General features: G+C 34.2%; 1 protein-coding gene across 4 annotated transcripts in view; it reads right to left on the reverse strand.

Moving 5' to 3' along the window:
* The window catches only part of sim (single-minded), a 34415-nt gene extending 20379 nt beyond the window's left edge, over positions 1-14036 (reverse strand). The window contains exons 1-2 of one of the 4 annotated variants that reach the window (XM_064358003.1): positions 13522-13681; positions 10907-11059 (exon numbers count right to left, since the gene is read on the reverse strand). In XM_064358003.1, coding sequence (XP_064214073.1) covers positions 10907-10940 — 34 coding nt within the window. In that variant the 5' untranslated portion in view covers positions 10941-11059; positions 13522-13681. Of the gene's footprint in view, positions 1-2940; positions 3094-10906; positions 11265-13521; positions 13682-13781 lie in introns of those variants that run through there. The other 3 variants (XM_064358005.1, XM_064358002.1, XM_064358004.1) reach the window with 3 other exon arrangements.
* Positions 14037-17971: the final 3935 nt, after the last annotated feature.

Consider the following 17971-nt stretch of genomic DNA (forward strand, 5'->3'; position numbering starts at 1 on the left):
TCCGAGGTACAAACCCCAAACATCTGGAAGCAATTGAGCAAAACACCTTGATGTATTTATACAACCTGCTCATTTGAATTTTAGTATTTGAGAGTCGAGGCGTGCTCAGGTTCTCACACTTTTGGCAAGTGTTATTGCAACTACAGGAAATTGTCAATAAGAAGGGCCGAAACAATAAAAACTAGGTAAGACGGGCCCCAGGCACGTTCTCGAAATTTTCATGAATGGCTCCGTAGTAAACCGGTAAAAAAGGCCAACAATCCCAAAAATGCCGATGAAATTTTTGAAAGTCTCGCGATTTTCAGCGAAGCCATGCGGCTGAAAATTCCGGGAAGCGAGTTTATGTCCCTCATCGAATCCTTCAACTTTAATTGCTCACGACCGGTAATTTCTTCTTCATATTTTAGTTTAATAAATTGTGCCCGATAATTGTTTCCAATTTCTAAGCGTTGGCATGGTGTGAATTATCGCGACTATAAATCATTTTATAGAAAATTATAATCGCTGGAAATAATTTATTTGCAAAGTTACGGTGAGAGCGTAATTTTTGCCACATAAACGCAGACAATATGTGGCCTATTTGTGGCCTATCCATAAATAGATATTATTTATTTCATTGTTAGGATACTGAGTACAACTATAACTTCCTGGTGGGTATTCAAATGACGTTCCAAGAAGCAGCACACAATTGGACACCGTGTATAAAAAATTATGAAACCGTGCTAGTTTTCTGTTAAACACTGCTTTGTAACGTTAAATTTGGACAAAAATTCGTAAATAAAGTTCAATGGACTAGGGAGGACTATAAGTTAGGAGACGAAACGAGATACAAAATCGCGCCCAAAGATGTAGTACGGTAGTGTAAAAATGAGGGCGCCTCAAATCATATGTCAAATCGTTTTAAATTAATTTAAATTCAACCAGTTCACTAATTACTTGGGAAAAAATGCAGAAATGTTGAGCTTTGCATTCTCAACAGACTGGGAAAAACTGAGGACTAAAATTTTCATAAGAAACATGAGAAAAAAATTATTTAAGATTTAAAATTTGCGCTTCGACCCGTATTTTTCAAAACGCTGCGAATACGGTTAAAGATACAAGAAAAATGTTCAGGAGAAAGTTGTAGAGAATTAAATTTCCTTTAAAAAAGTCAGCGAGACCATATCTTTATCTTCAATGGTTTAGGCCCTAAAAACGTTCAAAGGTGCTCAAGCGACTGATTTGCGTCATTTTGCCGGTGGTCAAGTATGAGAAAGTGAATTTATACCCAAACCGTTGAAGATGGAAATATGGTGTCGCGGACTTTTTTGTAGCAAATTTAATTCTCTACAACGACGTTCCTTTCACTTTTTTATATATTCAACCGTATTCGCAGCGTTTTAATAAATAGGCGACCCCAAAAAATTATCGTTTAGCATTAATGCGTTCTTTTTGCAAACGCAGCGAATACGGTTGAAGATACAAAAAAGTGAAAGAAACGAGGTTGTAGAGAATTAAATTTTCTACAAAAAAGTCCGCGACACGAAATGTCTATCTTCAGCGGTTTAGGTATAAATTCATTTTCCAATACTTGACCACCGGCGAAATGAAGGAAATCCATCGCTTGAGCGTCTTTAAGTGACTTTGGGGCCTAAATGGTTGAAGATAGGGATATGGTCTCGCGGACTTTTTTAAAGGAAATTTAATTCTCTACAACTTTCCTTTGAACATTTTTCTTGTATCTGTAACCGTATTCGCAGCGTTTTGAAAAATATGGGGCAGAGTGCAAATTGGTAAAACTTTAAAATTTTTTTAAATATAGTTTAAGATATAATTTTTGCACTATTTTTATCTCCGATTATTGAGAATTTGATGCTCTATCTGCTTGTATTTTTTTATTCGCCTTGTGCTAACCGTTATTTAATTACAACAATTTTTTTAAATTTATTGCTCTGAAAACAGAAGGTAATGGAACAAGTGCGCCTCTGGCGACATTAACGGAACTATCGAGGACGGAAACGTTTTATTTGTACGTCCCGTAGTTCCTACATTGTATAGTTAAATAAATATGGAATTAAACAATTTTTGTCTTTTAATTAGAATTAGAATAACAGTAGGCCACAATTTTGAACTTAAAAAACTAGGGTAGGTCCGGGAAAGTTTGACCACTGGGAGAGTCTCTTCAGTGTGAATATTTTGACTTCCAGCTGGTAGAAAACTTTGGGCTTTTAATTTTCGCAAAAATATAAACACACATTAAAAAACTTATAATAGAGAGAAATTTTATTCAGTATGTTTTTGTTTTTATTTCTTCAACATTTAATACGTCTTTCGACACTTTTTTTATTTGTCTTTGTTGCTTTCTTTCAATTTGCTTCCTTTACAGCGTGACAACACTTGTTTTTAGTTTTATTATTAAAAACACTCATTTTTTATAAAATAAAGCCAGAACAGAAAAATTAGCATTTTTTTAATTAGTTAATTTATTATTTTTAAAACAGTGACTTCATATTAATAAAAATGTAAACTGACGCTAAAAAAGTGAGTAGACTTTAACACAATAAAAAATAAGTTATTCATCCTCTGATAATGTGATAAATAAAAATAGTTGCGATCCAATTTATGATTCATTCATGAGTAAGGAGTTAAAAAATGAAACACCTGTCGACCATCCCTAAAAATGCAGGTAAATAAAGCCACTCAAGCCACCTGGGGTGCCATTGAAACGTTTCCGCCCCAACACCTTTCAAAAGAAACAAAACCGGAATGCTTTATTGGTTCGTGGAGCGACGCCATGTTGAAATCACCACCAATCCGAAAATTAATTTTCCAACCGTTTTAAATTCTCGAAATATCCAGCAAGAAAAAAAATGTAAATTTAGCAAAAAAAATAGCTTAGTCATCGGATTCACACGGAGGCCATCAGTCTTTGCAAGTAAATCAGCTGACACTAATCGTTACCTGATTCTGCTCTGCTTGATGCCATTCTTCCCAAGTAAAAAACGCAACTCAAAGACACAACATGCCAAAGACAGAACACAACACCACCGAGACATCCGATCGAAGTGCTTCAAACAATAAAGATCTGAGCAAGAACAGTCTCATGGCCCCGGTGGAAAATGCTGACGAAGAAACGTGATAGAAACCTTGCTCCTGTATGTTTAACTTGTGACCAATATTTATAAAACAAGATCTTGGGTGTCATGCGACTGGACTGGTGGTCGGATAACAGGTAGGGGTGGGATTTTTTGGAAAAAAGTGGACAAAATGGGGCAAAAATGTGGTAATTATACATGGTTGTGTCTTCTATACAAATATTGTGTTAATTGTAATGACATCGAAGAATTATGGTCAAGGTTAATTCGACTGGTTTATTGTTTTTTTCAGCTTGCTACATCATTCATTTGTGGAAAAATATTATTTATTTGTGTTTGGTTTAAATAGCAAATAGATTTTATTTTTCATAATTACTGCTACTTTTACTTTTGCCAGCTGTTCGAAAATATTGTATTACTGATTTATCTGAAACTACAAAGTTGAGTTTTTTATAGTACCCATAATATTGTACAATTTTGTTGACTAGACTGTAATTTAATAAGATAAGAGACAGTTTGAAGAAAGAAAAATAAATTTAATTACGCCGATTACGGCCAAACTAAAAGAGCTAGGAGAAAACGCTTTTTTGCATCGTAAAGAGCACATCAAAATCCAGAAGATAGAATTGGTTTTATTTGATTTTGAGCCACTTTAAAAATTGACCGATTTCTAAGGGGGGGGTGTTAACTTTTTTTTATTTTTTTATTTACGGCGAAACTATTTTAAAAAGTGGAACTATTTTGATTCATGCCTATGCAAAATGATCCGGGGAATCGATTGGCATCAAGAAAATTGCCAAATTCCCAATAGTTTTTTGGTTATGAATTTTTTAAAATTTGACCAATTTTTGCTTTTATTCAATGGAACAAACTGCAATGCTCTACGACTTTTAGTTTTTTAATTATGAATTTTTTTAGTGTAAAATTTTAATCGCCTCTGTAGCCGGAACCGTTGCCCGGAGCGGCTCCGGGTTTGGACGAAAAAATAGCTAAAATTAAGCGCTATCAGATGGTTTTTTGTTCGTTGCTCTAAGTCTTACAGTTTCCGAGAAAAACGCAAAAATGGTTTCCATTTTCACTTTTTTTCAATTTTCAACCGCCAATTACGGCGAAACTATTAGAGTTATCGAGAAACGGAAAAATGGAGGACAACCGGAATAAAAAACTATACAAAATGGCATAGGACTGAAGGCGATATCTCGCAAAAAAATTTTAACTTTCAAACGCCGATTACGGCCAAACTAAAAGAGCTAGGAGAAAACGCTTTTTTCTATCGGAAAGAGCACATCAAAATCTATAAGATAGAATCGGTTTTATTTGATTTTGAGACACTTTAAAAATTTGACAATTTTCTGAGGGGGGTGTTAACTTTTTTTAATTTTTTTATTTTCTCATTTACGGCTAAACTATTCGAAAAAGTGGAACTATTTTGATTCATACCTATGCAAAATGATCCGGGGAATCGATTGGCATCAAGAAAATTGCCAAATTCCCAGTAGTTTTTTAGTTATGAATTTTTTAAAATTTGACCAATTTTTGCCTTTATTTGCAATTTTCTCGAAAACTATTGTTCGGAGAACAATGATCTTTTTTGAAAAAGATAGATAAGTTTAAGAGCTTTCCAACGATAATACACTTCATGGGGTTATCTCTAATAGTTCCGGAGCTATTGCTCGAGAAATGTTCCGGGTACCGGAAATCGCCCAAAATCACCACAAAAATTGAAAAAATCAAACATAAAAAATCGAACATATGGGCTTTTTTTGGACTTAAAACTATGCTAGAACGAAGTTACAAAATATTTTTTTATGAACTCTCAGTTTTCCCTAAAGCATGACTAATTTTTCCGTGTAGCCGTTCAAAGTGCAACCTCATTTCGCACACCTACAAACGTTGACATTTTTTCCTTATCGGCTGATTCATAATTTCGCAGTTTTGCGAAAAACGACTCGCGCTTATTACCATTTGTTGTTCTTGTCGCAATCTCGCACTTATTTGAAAATCCGCATGTAAACAGGGGATGCTCAATCGGAACATGCCGAATAATAATAAAAGCAATAAGAGAAGTGCCCTCGCCAACACCCTCCAAATCGGGCTAATCCTCTCGAAATGGCTGCTGCCGGAAGGAAAATAACGCGCATCACCCTTATTTATTCTGGACATTTATTTCGCATATTTTTTGTTTATTAACATCGTTTGCACGATTGGGATGCGCTCCAAACGGAACTAGGAATTAGTCCAATCCCACGGCTTGTGTCTTAAGTGGCTCAGGGGGGCTTAATGTGGCTTAATCCCGGGATTACAGCCCCCAACCGGTGTTTTTAAACCAAATAATTTTTTAGCACTCAACGAATGTTATTTAGACTGGTTCTGAAATTACGTCTCGCTTAAACCGTCCATAAAGTTGGCTGCGTGTTTTGACTGGCGGACGTTGGCACACCTGACAAATCACGCTTTTTGCAGCCTTGCAAAATAAATTCGTGACAACACCCTTGGGATAAGGGCGGTTAAGGCGATAACGATCTCTTTTGTGTTCTCACGAACGCTTTAATCGATCAATAATCAATAGTAAGAAGGTCGCTAACAAAGAAAGACACTGTTTAATTTATTCAGCTCTTGTTGTCTCATGGGGGTTGTCAATTTTCATTGACAATTGCTTAACTGATTGTTTATCTCAGGCAAACGCAAAAATTTGCCTCCGTAATTAGCAGGCGGTGTCGCTAATTGGCTGAATTTCCGCCCATGTGTAAAAACAGTTAAATGCCCCTCATTGACATTCACCTCGAACTGTTGAACCAACAGTTCGTATTTGCTTTGAAAGCAATATCGCATTTATACTTCTTAACATTTGCGGGGCGGCTATGCAAATACAAACATCCGATTATGGCGATTTATGTGATATTTATGCGGTTTTTGGGCTTTTAGTTTAATAAGCTTTGCTCTTGAGATTATTAATCGGGAGTAGCGCGAGACGAAACGAACCACTAACTGAAAAATAAAGGTGTGTTATTACAGAAACCATCTGCTCAAGTTTTACGATTGTTGGCTTTGTAGTTTTGACTTCACTTTGTTTGGATTTTTTCTCATTAGGTTTGGAATAACAGAACGCACATGTCGTTAAATTTATGTGCAATTATTGATACCAGTACTATAAAAACTTTCGAATCGAGCTCCAAATGACATTTCTACTAGCTACTAGCAGTTGGCCACGCTTTTTTGAATACGGTTAAAGATACGAGAAAAATGTTTAGAAGAAATTTGTAGAGAATTAAATTTGCTTTAAAAAAGTTAACACGACCATATCTTTAACTTCAACGGTTTAGACTTTATAGACGTTCAAGCGACGGATTTCCACCATTTTGCTGGTGGTCAAGTATGGCAAAGTGAATTTATACCCAAACCGTTGAAGATAGAAATATGGTGTCGCGGACTTTTTTGTAGCAAATTTAATTCTCTACAACGTCGTACCTTTCACTTTTTTGTATCTTCAACCGTATTCGCAGCGTTTTGATAAATAGGCGACGGTGCCCTAAAAATTATCGCTTAGAATTATTGCAAACGCAGCGCATACGGTTGAAGATACAAAAAAGTGAAAGGGACGACGTTGTAGAGAATTAAATTTTCTACAAAAAAGTCCGCGACACGATATGTCTATCTTCAACGGTTTAGGTATAAATTCATTTTCCAATACTTGACCACCGGCAAAATGAAGGAAATCCGACACTTGAGCGTCTTTGAATGGTTTTGGGGCCTAAATGGTTGAAGATAGGGATATGGTTTCGCGGACTTTTTTAAAGGAAATTTAATTCTCTACAAATTTTCTCTCAACATTTTTCTTGTATCTGTAACCGTATTCGCAGCGTTTTGAAAAATATGGGGCAGAGTGCAAATTGGTAAAACTTTGAAATTTTTTTAAATATAGTTGAAGATATAATTTTTGCACTATTTTTATCTCCCATTATTGAGAATTTGATTCTCTATCTGCCTGTATTTTTTTATTCGCCTTGTGCTAACCGTTATTTAATTACGACAATTTTTATAAATTTATTGCTCTGAAAACAGACGGTAATGGAACAAGTGCGCCTCTGGCGACATTAATGGAACTATCGAGGACGGGGACGTTTTATTTGTACGTCGTTTCATATCCTAGTCTTAGATATCCGTAGTCTCTTCTTTATTAACCGACTGCGCAAGATATTATGATTATTATTATCTTTTTTCTTTTTTAACTGAAAGCCCAAATACTAATTTTCAATTAACAATAGTATATTATTATAAGACGTTCTATCGTGGCACGAATGGTTTTGGGGCACGACGCAGGAGTGCCACGATTTAAAACCAACTTATTGTTGCCGTCGAAATAAACAAAAAAATCCTGCGGCGGGGTTATTGTGCCTATAAAGTAAAAAATTTGTTCCGAAAGCGCGGCATAACGCCAGCAAAGACCAAACACACAAAAGTCGCGTCCAATCGATTCGGGCAATATTTGACAGTGTGAAGTGAGTCGGTCGTCATATAATGACGAAGTCGGGTCGGGCGTATGGTCAATTCTTCGCTTCCCTGGACTATTGTCTTTCTGATTACGGCCTGCTGTTACACGCTTCATGGAGCGTGTCAAGCCAGGCACAAAGACCAGACCGCGCCATCTACCAAACGATCATTAATATCCCTCTCTCAGAACACAAATAGAACGATAATTCGAATTCCCGATTTTATAACTTTCGACGCGATCGAAGAAAAACGCGCCCAAAAATATCCTGTTACAGTTGGGCGTGCATTAATTTTGATTTACGGCTGTTGAAAGCATCAAGCGTTGTAGTTATAACTAGAGACCAGATTAAGATTAAGTTAATTTCCATTTTTACCAGAATTAAGAAAAGCCCTTTACTCGTAGGTCTTTAGTTTCGGGTTCTGGCTCCAGAGGTGATTGAATTTTTACATTAAAAAATTCATAACTCGAAAACTAAAAATCGTAGAGCAATGCAGTTTGTTCCAGTGAATTCAGCGGCTCATTTTCTGTATTATACCAACTTTTCACGAGATTTAAAATTTTCAATTTTTTTGCTTAAAATTTCCCTGAGTAAAACACTGACCTTCAAAGAGGTGATAAAAATTTTTTTTAAACTCACTCCAGTAAATTTTTATGAACTTCTACATGTCCTAACAACTCACAAAAGTTGTTAAAAGTCCACAAAAAGTCCATATGTTCGATTTTTTGACGTTTGATTTTTTCAATTTTCGTCGCAGATTTTGTCGATTTTCGGGACCCGGAACATTTCTCGAGCAATAGCTCCAGAACTATTAGAGATAACCCCATGAAGTGTATTATCGTTGGAAAGCTCTTTAAATTATCTATCTTTTTCAAAAAAAATTATTGTTCTCCGACTAATAGTTTTCGAGCAAATTGGAAACAAATGCAAAAATTGGTCAAATTTTAAAAAATTCATAACTAAAAAACTATTGGGAATTTGGCACTTTTCTCGATGCCAATCGATTCCCCGGATCATTTTGCATAGGTATGGATCAAAATAGTTCCACTTTTTCGAATAGTTTAGCCAGAAATGAGAAAATAAAAAAAAATAAAAAAAATTTAACACCCCCCCCTTAAAATTGGTCAATTTTTAAAGTGTTTCTAAATCAAATAAAACCGATTCTATCTTATAGATTTTGATGTGCTCTTTCCGATCTAAAAAAGCGTTTTCTCCTAGTTCTTTTAGTTTGGCCGTAATCCGCGTTTGAAAATTGAAAATTTTTTAGCGAGATATCGCCTTCAGTCCTATGTCATTTTGTAGAGTTTTTTATTCCGGTTAACCTCCATTTTTCCGTTTCTCGATAACTCTAATAGTTTCGCCGTAATTGGCGATTGAAAATTGAAAAAAAGTGAAAATGGAAACCTTTTTTTGCGTTTTTCTCGGAAACTGTAAGACTTTGAGCAACGAACAAAAAACCATCTGATAGCGTTTATTTTTCTCTATTTTTTCGTCCAAACCTGGAGCCGCTCCGGGCAACGGTTCCGGCTACAGAGGCGATCAAAGTTTTTCACTAAAAAAATTCATTAAAAAAAAACTAAAAGTCGTAGAGCAATGCGGTTTGTTCGGTTGAATTCTACGGCTCATTTTACGTAATATATCAATTTTTCACAAGAATAAAAAATTTAAAATTTTTTGCCTAAATTTAGGATAGCCATTTGTCATGGTGAAAAATTTTATTCATTAAAAAAATTCATAACTCGAAAACTAAACGTCGTAGAGCAATGCGGTTTGTTCCATTGAATTCAGCGGCTCATTTTCTGTATTATTCCAACTTTTCATGAGATTTAAAATTTTGAATTTTTTTGCTTAAAATTTCCGAGTGACCTTCAAAGAGGTGAAAAAAAAATTTTTTTTTAAACTCACTCCAGTAAATTTTTATGGACTTGTACATGTCTTAACAACCTACAAAAGTTGTTTTTAGTCCACAAAAAGTCCATATGTTCGATTTTTAGAAGTTTGATTTTTCAATTTTCGTCGCAATTTTTGTCGATTTTGGGTACCCGGAACATTTCTCGAGCAATAGCTCCGGAACTATTAGAGATAACCCCATGAAGTGTATTATCGTTGGAAAGCTCTTTAAATTGTCTATTGTTTTAAAAAAAAAAATTGTTCTCCGACTAATAGTTTTCGAGCAAATTGGAGACAAATGCAAAATTTGATAAAATTTTAAAAAATTCATAACTAAAAAACTATTGGGAATTTGGCAGTTTTCTCGATGCCAGTCGATTCCCCGGATCATTTTACATAGGCGTGGATAAAAATAGTTCCACTTTTTCCGTAATTGAGATAATAAAAAAAATAATTGCGAGTTGGGGGATTTTCCCAAAAGCTGACTTGAAATTTCGTCGTTTTGTTTAAAAATAAATCCACCCATCAGGTACGCCCAGCCCACAAGGGCGCTGATTTACCAACAGAAAGTGTCAAGGGTGCTAACAGCTAATGACGCAAGAAATCGTGAAAGAATGCAGCTTCTGAGCAAAACAAGCTTTGTCCCTCGCTGCATAACTAAACTTTTGTCATTTATTCGCTCTGAATCTATTTCGGAAAAAGTTTGCATTTGTCTTGTTCGTTGAACTTATTTGTAACTGAAAAGGTAATGACGTGGAAACGGAAACTGAAACTCACATAAAATGGCCATTGTGTCAGCTATTAGCGTTCAATATTTGTTGCTAAATTTAGAAACGTAAAATTATTGGACGAGGGATGATTTATGGAAAACATGCGTTCCAGCACTTGTGCCGAAAATCTCAAATGTGGCGAATGATTTGACAGGATTAAGTGTCTGCGGCATTAGCAAAAGAGGACCACCGAGTGAGATCCGAAATCGGGAACAGACAGAAAGTCTGCTAAAGTCATCAATTTGGAGAACACCCGGTGGGGGCGGAACCAGGGATTAACTGGGATGTTTGGAAGTTTAGAAAAAATAATTCACCAATTTTTTATTACATTGTGTTTTTTGAAAAATTCGGTTAGCTTGCCAATAAATAGCAGTTATTTGAGTCAACCAATTTCGTATTTCAATCGGAAAGTTAAATAGACTATAAACTCTAATTTGATTTTGCGCAAACTTTGTACTATTTTCAAACACAAATATTTTTTTTGTTTCGGCTTAAGAGAAAATTTGAAATTCCTCTCGAGAAACTGATAGACAATGCATTTTAATGATCATAAAACATTAATTTAAAACCAAACGTGATGCTGGAATTATGTTTCAATTGTTACGGTTGTCACTAGAATGTAATTACATCCACGTAAAAATTTGTTTGGTGTTAGGAATAATAAAAATACAATGATACTCACCAGAACATCCAAAGAGATTAGATCCAATAGTCATTGCATAACAACACTGTTTAGTTGATGGCTTCTGACTAGTTTTACAACACTACAAACACCAATTTCAAGAGAATTCACTCACAGCAGAGGAGAGAGAATTTCACGTCGAGCGACGGATAGCTAACAAAGTGTAACAGAAATAAAACCAGAAATTTTCATTCTTGTTAATGCGATGAATTAATTGTTGTTGAAATTCGCAACTTATTTTTTGTTGAGGCTTTGTATAAAATCAGGAATGTTTATTGTTTACATTTTTAAGTGTTTTTGAATTTATCAATTACTCTTACAATTGATAAGTAAAACATTATCGCACTATAAATCTACAATGGAGTTTATTTGTCAACAGTACTTTTACAAACAAAATCAAAACAATGAAAGTAATAAATTAAACATTTATTATTTATTAATTTTGGCGGCTTTAAAGTACTTTCAAATGGCAAATTGCAAAATTTCCAATGAATTTCGAGAATTTTTTATTTTCTCAATTACGGCTAAACTAATCGAAAAAGTGGAACTATTTTCATCCGTACCGATGCAAAATGACCCGGGGAATCGATTGGCGTCGAGAAAACTGCCAAATTCTCAATAGTTTTTTAGTTATGAATTTTTTAAAATTTGACCAATTTTTGCTTTTATTTGCAATTTTCTCGAAAACTATTAGTCGTAGAACAACGATGTTTTTTGAAAAAGATAGATAATTTAAAGAGCTTTCCAACGATAATACACTTTAAAGGGTTAGCTCTAATAGTTCCGGAGTTATTGCTTGATAAATGTACCGGGTACCCGAAATCGCCCAAAATCGCGACAAAAATTGAAAAAATCAAATAACAAAAAATCGAACAAATAGACTTTTTTGGACTTTTAACAACTCTAGTGGGTCTATAAAAATGCATAAAACTCTACTAGAGTGAGTTTGAAATTTTTTTTCTTTTTTATGAAGGTATTTGTATTTATGTTATTTTTTTATTTTTTTATTTTTTTTTATTTTCTCAATTACGGCTAAGCTATTCGAAAAAGTGGAACTATTTTTATTTATACCGATGCAAAATGATCCGGGGAATCGATTGGCGTCGAGAAAATTGCCAAATTCTCAATAGTTTTTTAGTTATGAATTTTTTAAAATTTGACCAATTTTTGCTTTTATTTGCAATTTTCTCAAAAACTATTTGTCGGAGAACAATGATCTTTTTTGGAAAAGATAGATAATTAAAAGAGCTATCCAACGATAATACACTTCATGGGGTTATCTCTGATACTTCCGGAGCTATTGCTCGATAAATGTTCCGGGTACCCAAAATCGACAAAAATTGCGACGTAAATTGAAAAAATCAAACATCAAAAAATCGAGCATATGGACTTTTTGTGGACTTTTAACAACTTTTGTGGGTTATTAAGACATGTAAAAGTTCATAAAAATTTACTGGAGTGAGTTAAAAAAAAATTTTTGTCACCTCTTTGATGGTAAGTGTTATTACTCAGGAAATTTTAGCAAAAAATTGAAAATTTTAAATCTCGTGAAAAGTTAGTATAATACAGAAAATGAGCCGCTGAATTCAATGGAACAAACCGCATTGCTCTACGACTTTTAGTTTTCGAGTTATGAATTTTTTTGTTGAATAAAACTGTTCACCATAAATAATGGCTACGCTAAATTTAGGCAAAAAATTTAAAATTTTTAATTCTTGTGAAAAATTGATATATTATGTAAAATGAGCCGTAGAATTCAACCCAACAAACCGCATTGCTCTACGGCTTTTAGGTTTTTTTTAATGAATTTTTTTAGTGAAAAACTTTGATCGCCTCTGTAGCCGGAACCGTTGCCCGGAGCGGCTCCGGGTTTGGACGAAAAAATAGAGAAAAATAAGCGTTATCAGATGGATTTTTGTTCGTTGCTCTAAGTCTTACAATTTCCGAGAAAAACGCAAAAAAGGTTTCCATTTTCACTTTTTTTCAATTTTCAACCGCCAATTACGGCGAAACTATTAGAGTTATCGAGAAACGGAAAATGGAGAACAACCGGAATAAAAAACTCTACAAAATGGCATAGGACTGAAGGCGATATCTCGCAAAAAATTTTTCAACTTCAATCGCCGATAACGGCCAAACTAAAAGAGCTAGGAGAAAACGCTTTTTTAGATCGGAAAGAGCACATCAAAATCTATAAGATAGAATCGGTTTTATTTGATTTTGAGACACTTTAAAAATTGACCGATTTTTGAGGGGGGGGTGTTAACTTTTTTTTAATTTTTATTATTTTCTCATTTACGGCTAAGCTATTCGAAAAAGTGGAACTATTTTTATTTATACCGATGCAAAATGATCCGGGGAATCGATTGGCATCAAGAAAATTGCCAATTCCCAATAGTTTTTTAATTATAATTTTTTTAAAATTTGCCCGATTTTTGCTTTTATTTGCAATTTGCTCGAAAACTATTAGTGGGAGAGCAATGATTTTTTTTGAAAAAAATGGATTATTAAAAGAGCTTTCTAACGATAATATACTTCGTAGGCTTATCTCTAATAGTTCCGGAGTTATTACTGGATAAATATTCCGGGTACCGAAAATCTTGTAGGTATTATACCTAATATTAAAAAACTTTGTCTATAAATCTGCTCAAAAATGCCACCACCCTCGCCGGAAACCCTCCGTTTTCGCAAAAACCCTGTAATCAGTTACACCGCCACTGGTCACTCCCGCCCAAGCCGCCCCCGGTCGGCGGCGTCGTGCTCACCCCGCGACTCCGGCCCCCCGACTGGCGTGTGAGAAGAGACGCGAGTCCGACCAGAAAACGTGATCGTGCCAAATCACATATTTGCTAAAAGGGCAGCTAGCTGTACTCACCTTCCGGAACGTGACTCTGGCGTGGGGTCGCCGCTGTGAATAAGCGTCGGCAATTAGACGGCTGTCACACTCGCTGCCGCCGATGCTCTCTGATCCAGCTCGCCGGTGGCGGTGTAATCCGCGCGCGCGATTTCTACACATGCACTGCACCGGCCCGTCTGTGATGCTGACTGTGACGGTGACGAGTTCCAGGAGGCGGGACTCTGCTCTCCTGCTGCTGCCTGCCTGCCTGACTGAATGAGGCAGACACGACCGACCCCCTCGTCTGAGTTACACGCACACACTGATATGACTTATATTTCACAGTGAGGTGTGTGAGATGGACCTTTGGAACACTCCATTTGGAGCGAATGTAAACAAATCATAGCTGATTTCACATAAAAATGGCATAAAAATTGCAACACCATGAAGGAACAGGAATTTTTTGATAAAACTTGGCACAAATGTTAGACTATTGGCAAGTATTAGTTGGTTAAAATTTGAACGTTTTTAATCAAGTGGTAATGGAGTTTTTGACACTTAAAATTTGAACGTTTTTAATCAAGTGGTAATGGAGTTTTTGACACTTAAAATTTGAACGTTTTTAATCAAGTGGTAATGGAGTTTTTGACACTTAAAATTTGAACGTTTTTAATCAAGTGGTAATGGAGTTTTTGACACTTAAAATTTGAACGTTTTTAATCAAGTGGTAATGGAGTTTTTGACACTTAAAATTTGAACGTTTTTAATCAAGTGGTAATGGAGTTTTTGACACTTAAAATTTGAACGTTTTTAATCAAGTGGTAATGTAGTTTTTGACACTTAAAATTTAAACGTTTTTAATCAAGTGGTAATGGAGTTTTTGACACTTAAAATTTGAACGTTTTTAATCAAGTGGTAATGGAGTTTTTGACACTTAAAATTTGAACGTTTTAAATCAAGTGGTAATGGAGTTTTTGACAATTAAACTCTTTTACCAGCAATTTTTTGCGTTCCTCACAATTTTTGAAGTGATTTTTTTCTAAATTCGTCTAGTTTTAAGTGTTATAAAAACGAAAATATGCCTGGAGTTCGCCAAAAAAAAAAATACCAACAATTAAACAAACTTTAGAGAAGCTCAATTTTTGGGTAACGAATAGGTTTTTTTCATTTAGAGAAATTGTTATTTGTTTGAATGGTAATCCAATTACCACTATGCCATGTTATCAGTCATTGATTAGGGAAGGTTCAGGACAAAGCAAAAAACACAGCAGACTTAAAAAAAACAAATGAAGTCTAAAATGGCCATCTTCGGATTGTGGCAATAATTCAAGTACAAGAAAAATTTCTGACCAATGGTTGAGTTCAAAGGTCGTCGTACGTCACATCTGACTGTTTACCAACGAATTGGGTCCTTTGGACTGCTTTTTGTTGGACTTCCTAGGTATGGGAGGTATGAGCAAAAACAGCTTAAACCTGACACACCTAAACTTTTTTTTGGAAAGACAACGTGTTTCAACCACGAAGTGGTCATCCTCAGGTGTGAATATGCACTGTATATATTGACCACATTATGGTCGAAACGTGTTGTGTTTCGGAATAAAGGTTTAATGGATCAGGTTTAGATAGCGTTTTTGCCCATCCCTCCCATACTAAGTAAAACCAAACGGAAACAGTCCAAATGACCAATTTCGATGGTAAACATCCAAAGTGATAAAAAACGATCTTTAAACCCACCCATTGGGCAAAAATTTGTCTTGGAATTAAATTATAGCCATACTCCGAAGATGGCCGTTTTGGACTTTATTTGTTTTTTTTTAAGTATCTTTCGCTTTCGCGCTGTTTTTGGTCTTCGACAGTCTATGACTGATAACACTGCTTAATTCGATTTCTATTCAAACGACTAGCAATTTCTGTAAAACCCCTATTTGAAGTCCAAAAATCATGCCTCTTTCAAAACTGATTAAATTGTTAGTAATTTTGGTTTTGTCGTCTCCAGGCCTAATTGCGCTTTTAGAACACTTAAACTTAAACGAATTTAAGAAAAAACATATAAAAAGATAGTCAGGAAAGCAAAAAATTGGAAGAATAACACTTGCTGGGGAAAGGACTTAAATGTTAAAAACTTCCTTACCACTTGATTAAAATCGTTCAAATTTTAATCATTTACTATTCGCTAATAGTCGACCATTTGTGCCAAGTTTTGTTAAAAAATCTTATAAATAATTTAAAATAATAATAGTATTTCCAATATGGCGGCACTTCCGATTATACCGGAAGTCATTATCAACTTAATTATTATATATTATTTATATTTATTTGTTATTTAAGTTATTATATGTGTTATTTCTTATATTTTTTGAAAATCTTTGATTTCGACAATCGATAACTTGGCCGTTTTTCAAAATTTTGAAGTAATTTTCGGCTTATTTGAAAGAGAATATTTAATTAACTTTTTTTTGTGTCCAAAAAAAAATTTTGCAAACTCGAAATTTTTTACATTTATTTGCAGAACTTCAACACTCATAACTCAAAATTTCTAATCTAATAATACTTTTTTTACAAAAAACTTAAATAAATTCATTAAAGAAAATTTTTGAATTAAATTAGTACCTAATGAATGAATGATACAAAATTTCGATCTTGGAATAATCCCGAAATTGGAGAAAAAAATTCGTGATTAGTTTTATGTAATTTTAGCTTCATATAAAACAGAGAAAATAACTTGCTTTTTGTTTGATTTGTTGTTGAGGTCAGAACACTTCGAATTTTGAATCTCAAACCTTTTAATATGAGAAACAAAGAAAATCAAGGTCAAGGTAGGTACCTATGTTACAGTCTTTTCGGCTATTTTTTTAGCAACCAATTTACGAAAAGACAGAAAAAACTATAAATAATTTACAGAAATACCAAATATTTAAAGAAGTGCCAACAAAAATCAGTCCTAATACCTAATACCTAATACCTAGTAAAGAAGTAAAACCTACTATAACCTAGCTATATTTTTTGAAATTTTAAATTTTACATATTTTTTTTATAGAAGTGCTGAAAACATTCTTATTTAACAAAAATATTTCGTCAAAACATAAACAAACTAATAAAAAAAAATAATAAAAGTTTACAAGCAATGACAGTACAAATTTTTGTGAATCGAGCTAAGACACGAGCTTTGTTCTCTCAAAGAGATGACGAAAATAAAACGTTTATCTGATCTGAACCCAAAAATTTTAATTAGGAAAGAAAAACGCCTTAAGTTTTTTCATTATTTTATTATGGGAATTCTCACTTAAAAAAAGAAAAAAAAATATTATGAGAAAAAAAAAAGAAAAAAAATTGGGAAAACGTTAAAACGTCAAATCTATCGTTCAGATTTTTTTTAATAAACACTTCACTTTACGATAAATAATAAAAATGCACTTACAGTACTCTAAGTAGGTAGATATATCTAAATTTATAAGTTTTATGACAACGAATTGTCAAAAATGCCCGAATTTTTTTACTTTTTTTAGAAAAACATAATTTTCAAAATTTCGAATTTTTTCTAGGTAGGTACACAGTACCTAGTTAGGTATGCCTAAGTAAGTGACAAATTACTAGGTATCTATTTATCAGTATTCTGTCAACTAAAAAACATTGCCTGTAAAAATTGACAATTTTTTTACATTTTTTTTTACATAATCAACTTTTATCAGTGATAGGTAGGTAAAAACTGCTTCATATTTTTCAGCAAAAAAAAAATTAAATTAACGGGTAAAAGATTTATTATCTTTTTGAGACTTCTTATTATAGAAGTTTTGAGACAGAGAGTAGATTGATAAAAAAATGTAAAAAAACGTATAGACAAATAATAGAACAGTTTTTGCTCAAAATACGGTGCTTTAATTTTAATAATGACAGTGTAAAACTAGTAATGATTTTAGTAATAATTTTAACGTTCGAAAATCGTCGCTTTCGTCCCGATTTATTGATTCAATCAGCTGTTTTCGCTTGCCGTCATTCCAGAAATCAAACTCCCGTACGCTACGTACAACACACACCGCAGTCGGCTGTGTGTCGTCGTGATTGGTCACGCTTGGGGGCCATGTTACTATCTGTCCCGTTCCGCCATTGGTCGCCTGTTTCAGGATGAGACCAACGAGCGACGCCATCACCCCACCCAACGACATCTCACATTGTTTGCCAATCTTTTAAAGTAGCGTTAAGCTCCTGTTATCAGCCAGCTGCAAACTTAC

This window comes from Tribolium castaneum, chromosome 7 (genome assembly GCF_031307605.1).
Source record: "Tribolium castaneum strain GA2 chromosome 7, icTriCast1.1, whole genome shotgun sequence".
Lineage (NCBI taxonomy): Eukaryota > Metazoa > Arthropoda > Insecta > Coleoptera > Tenebrionidae > Tribolium > Tribolium castaneum.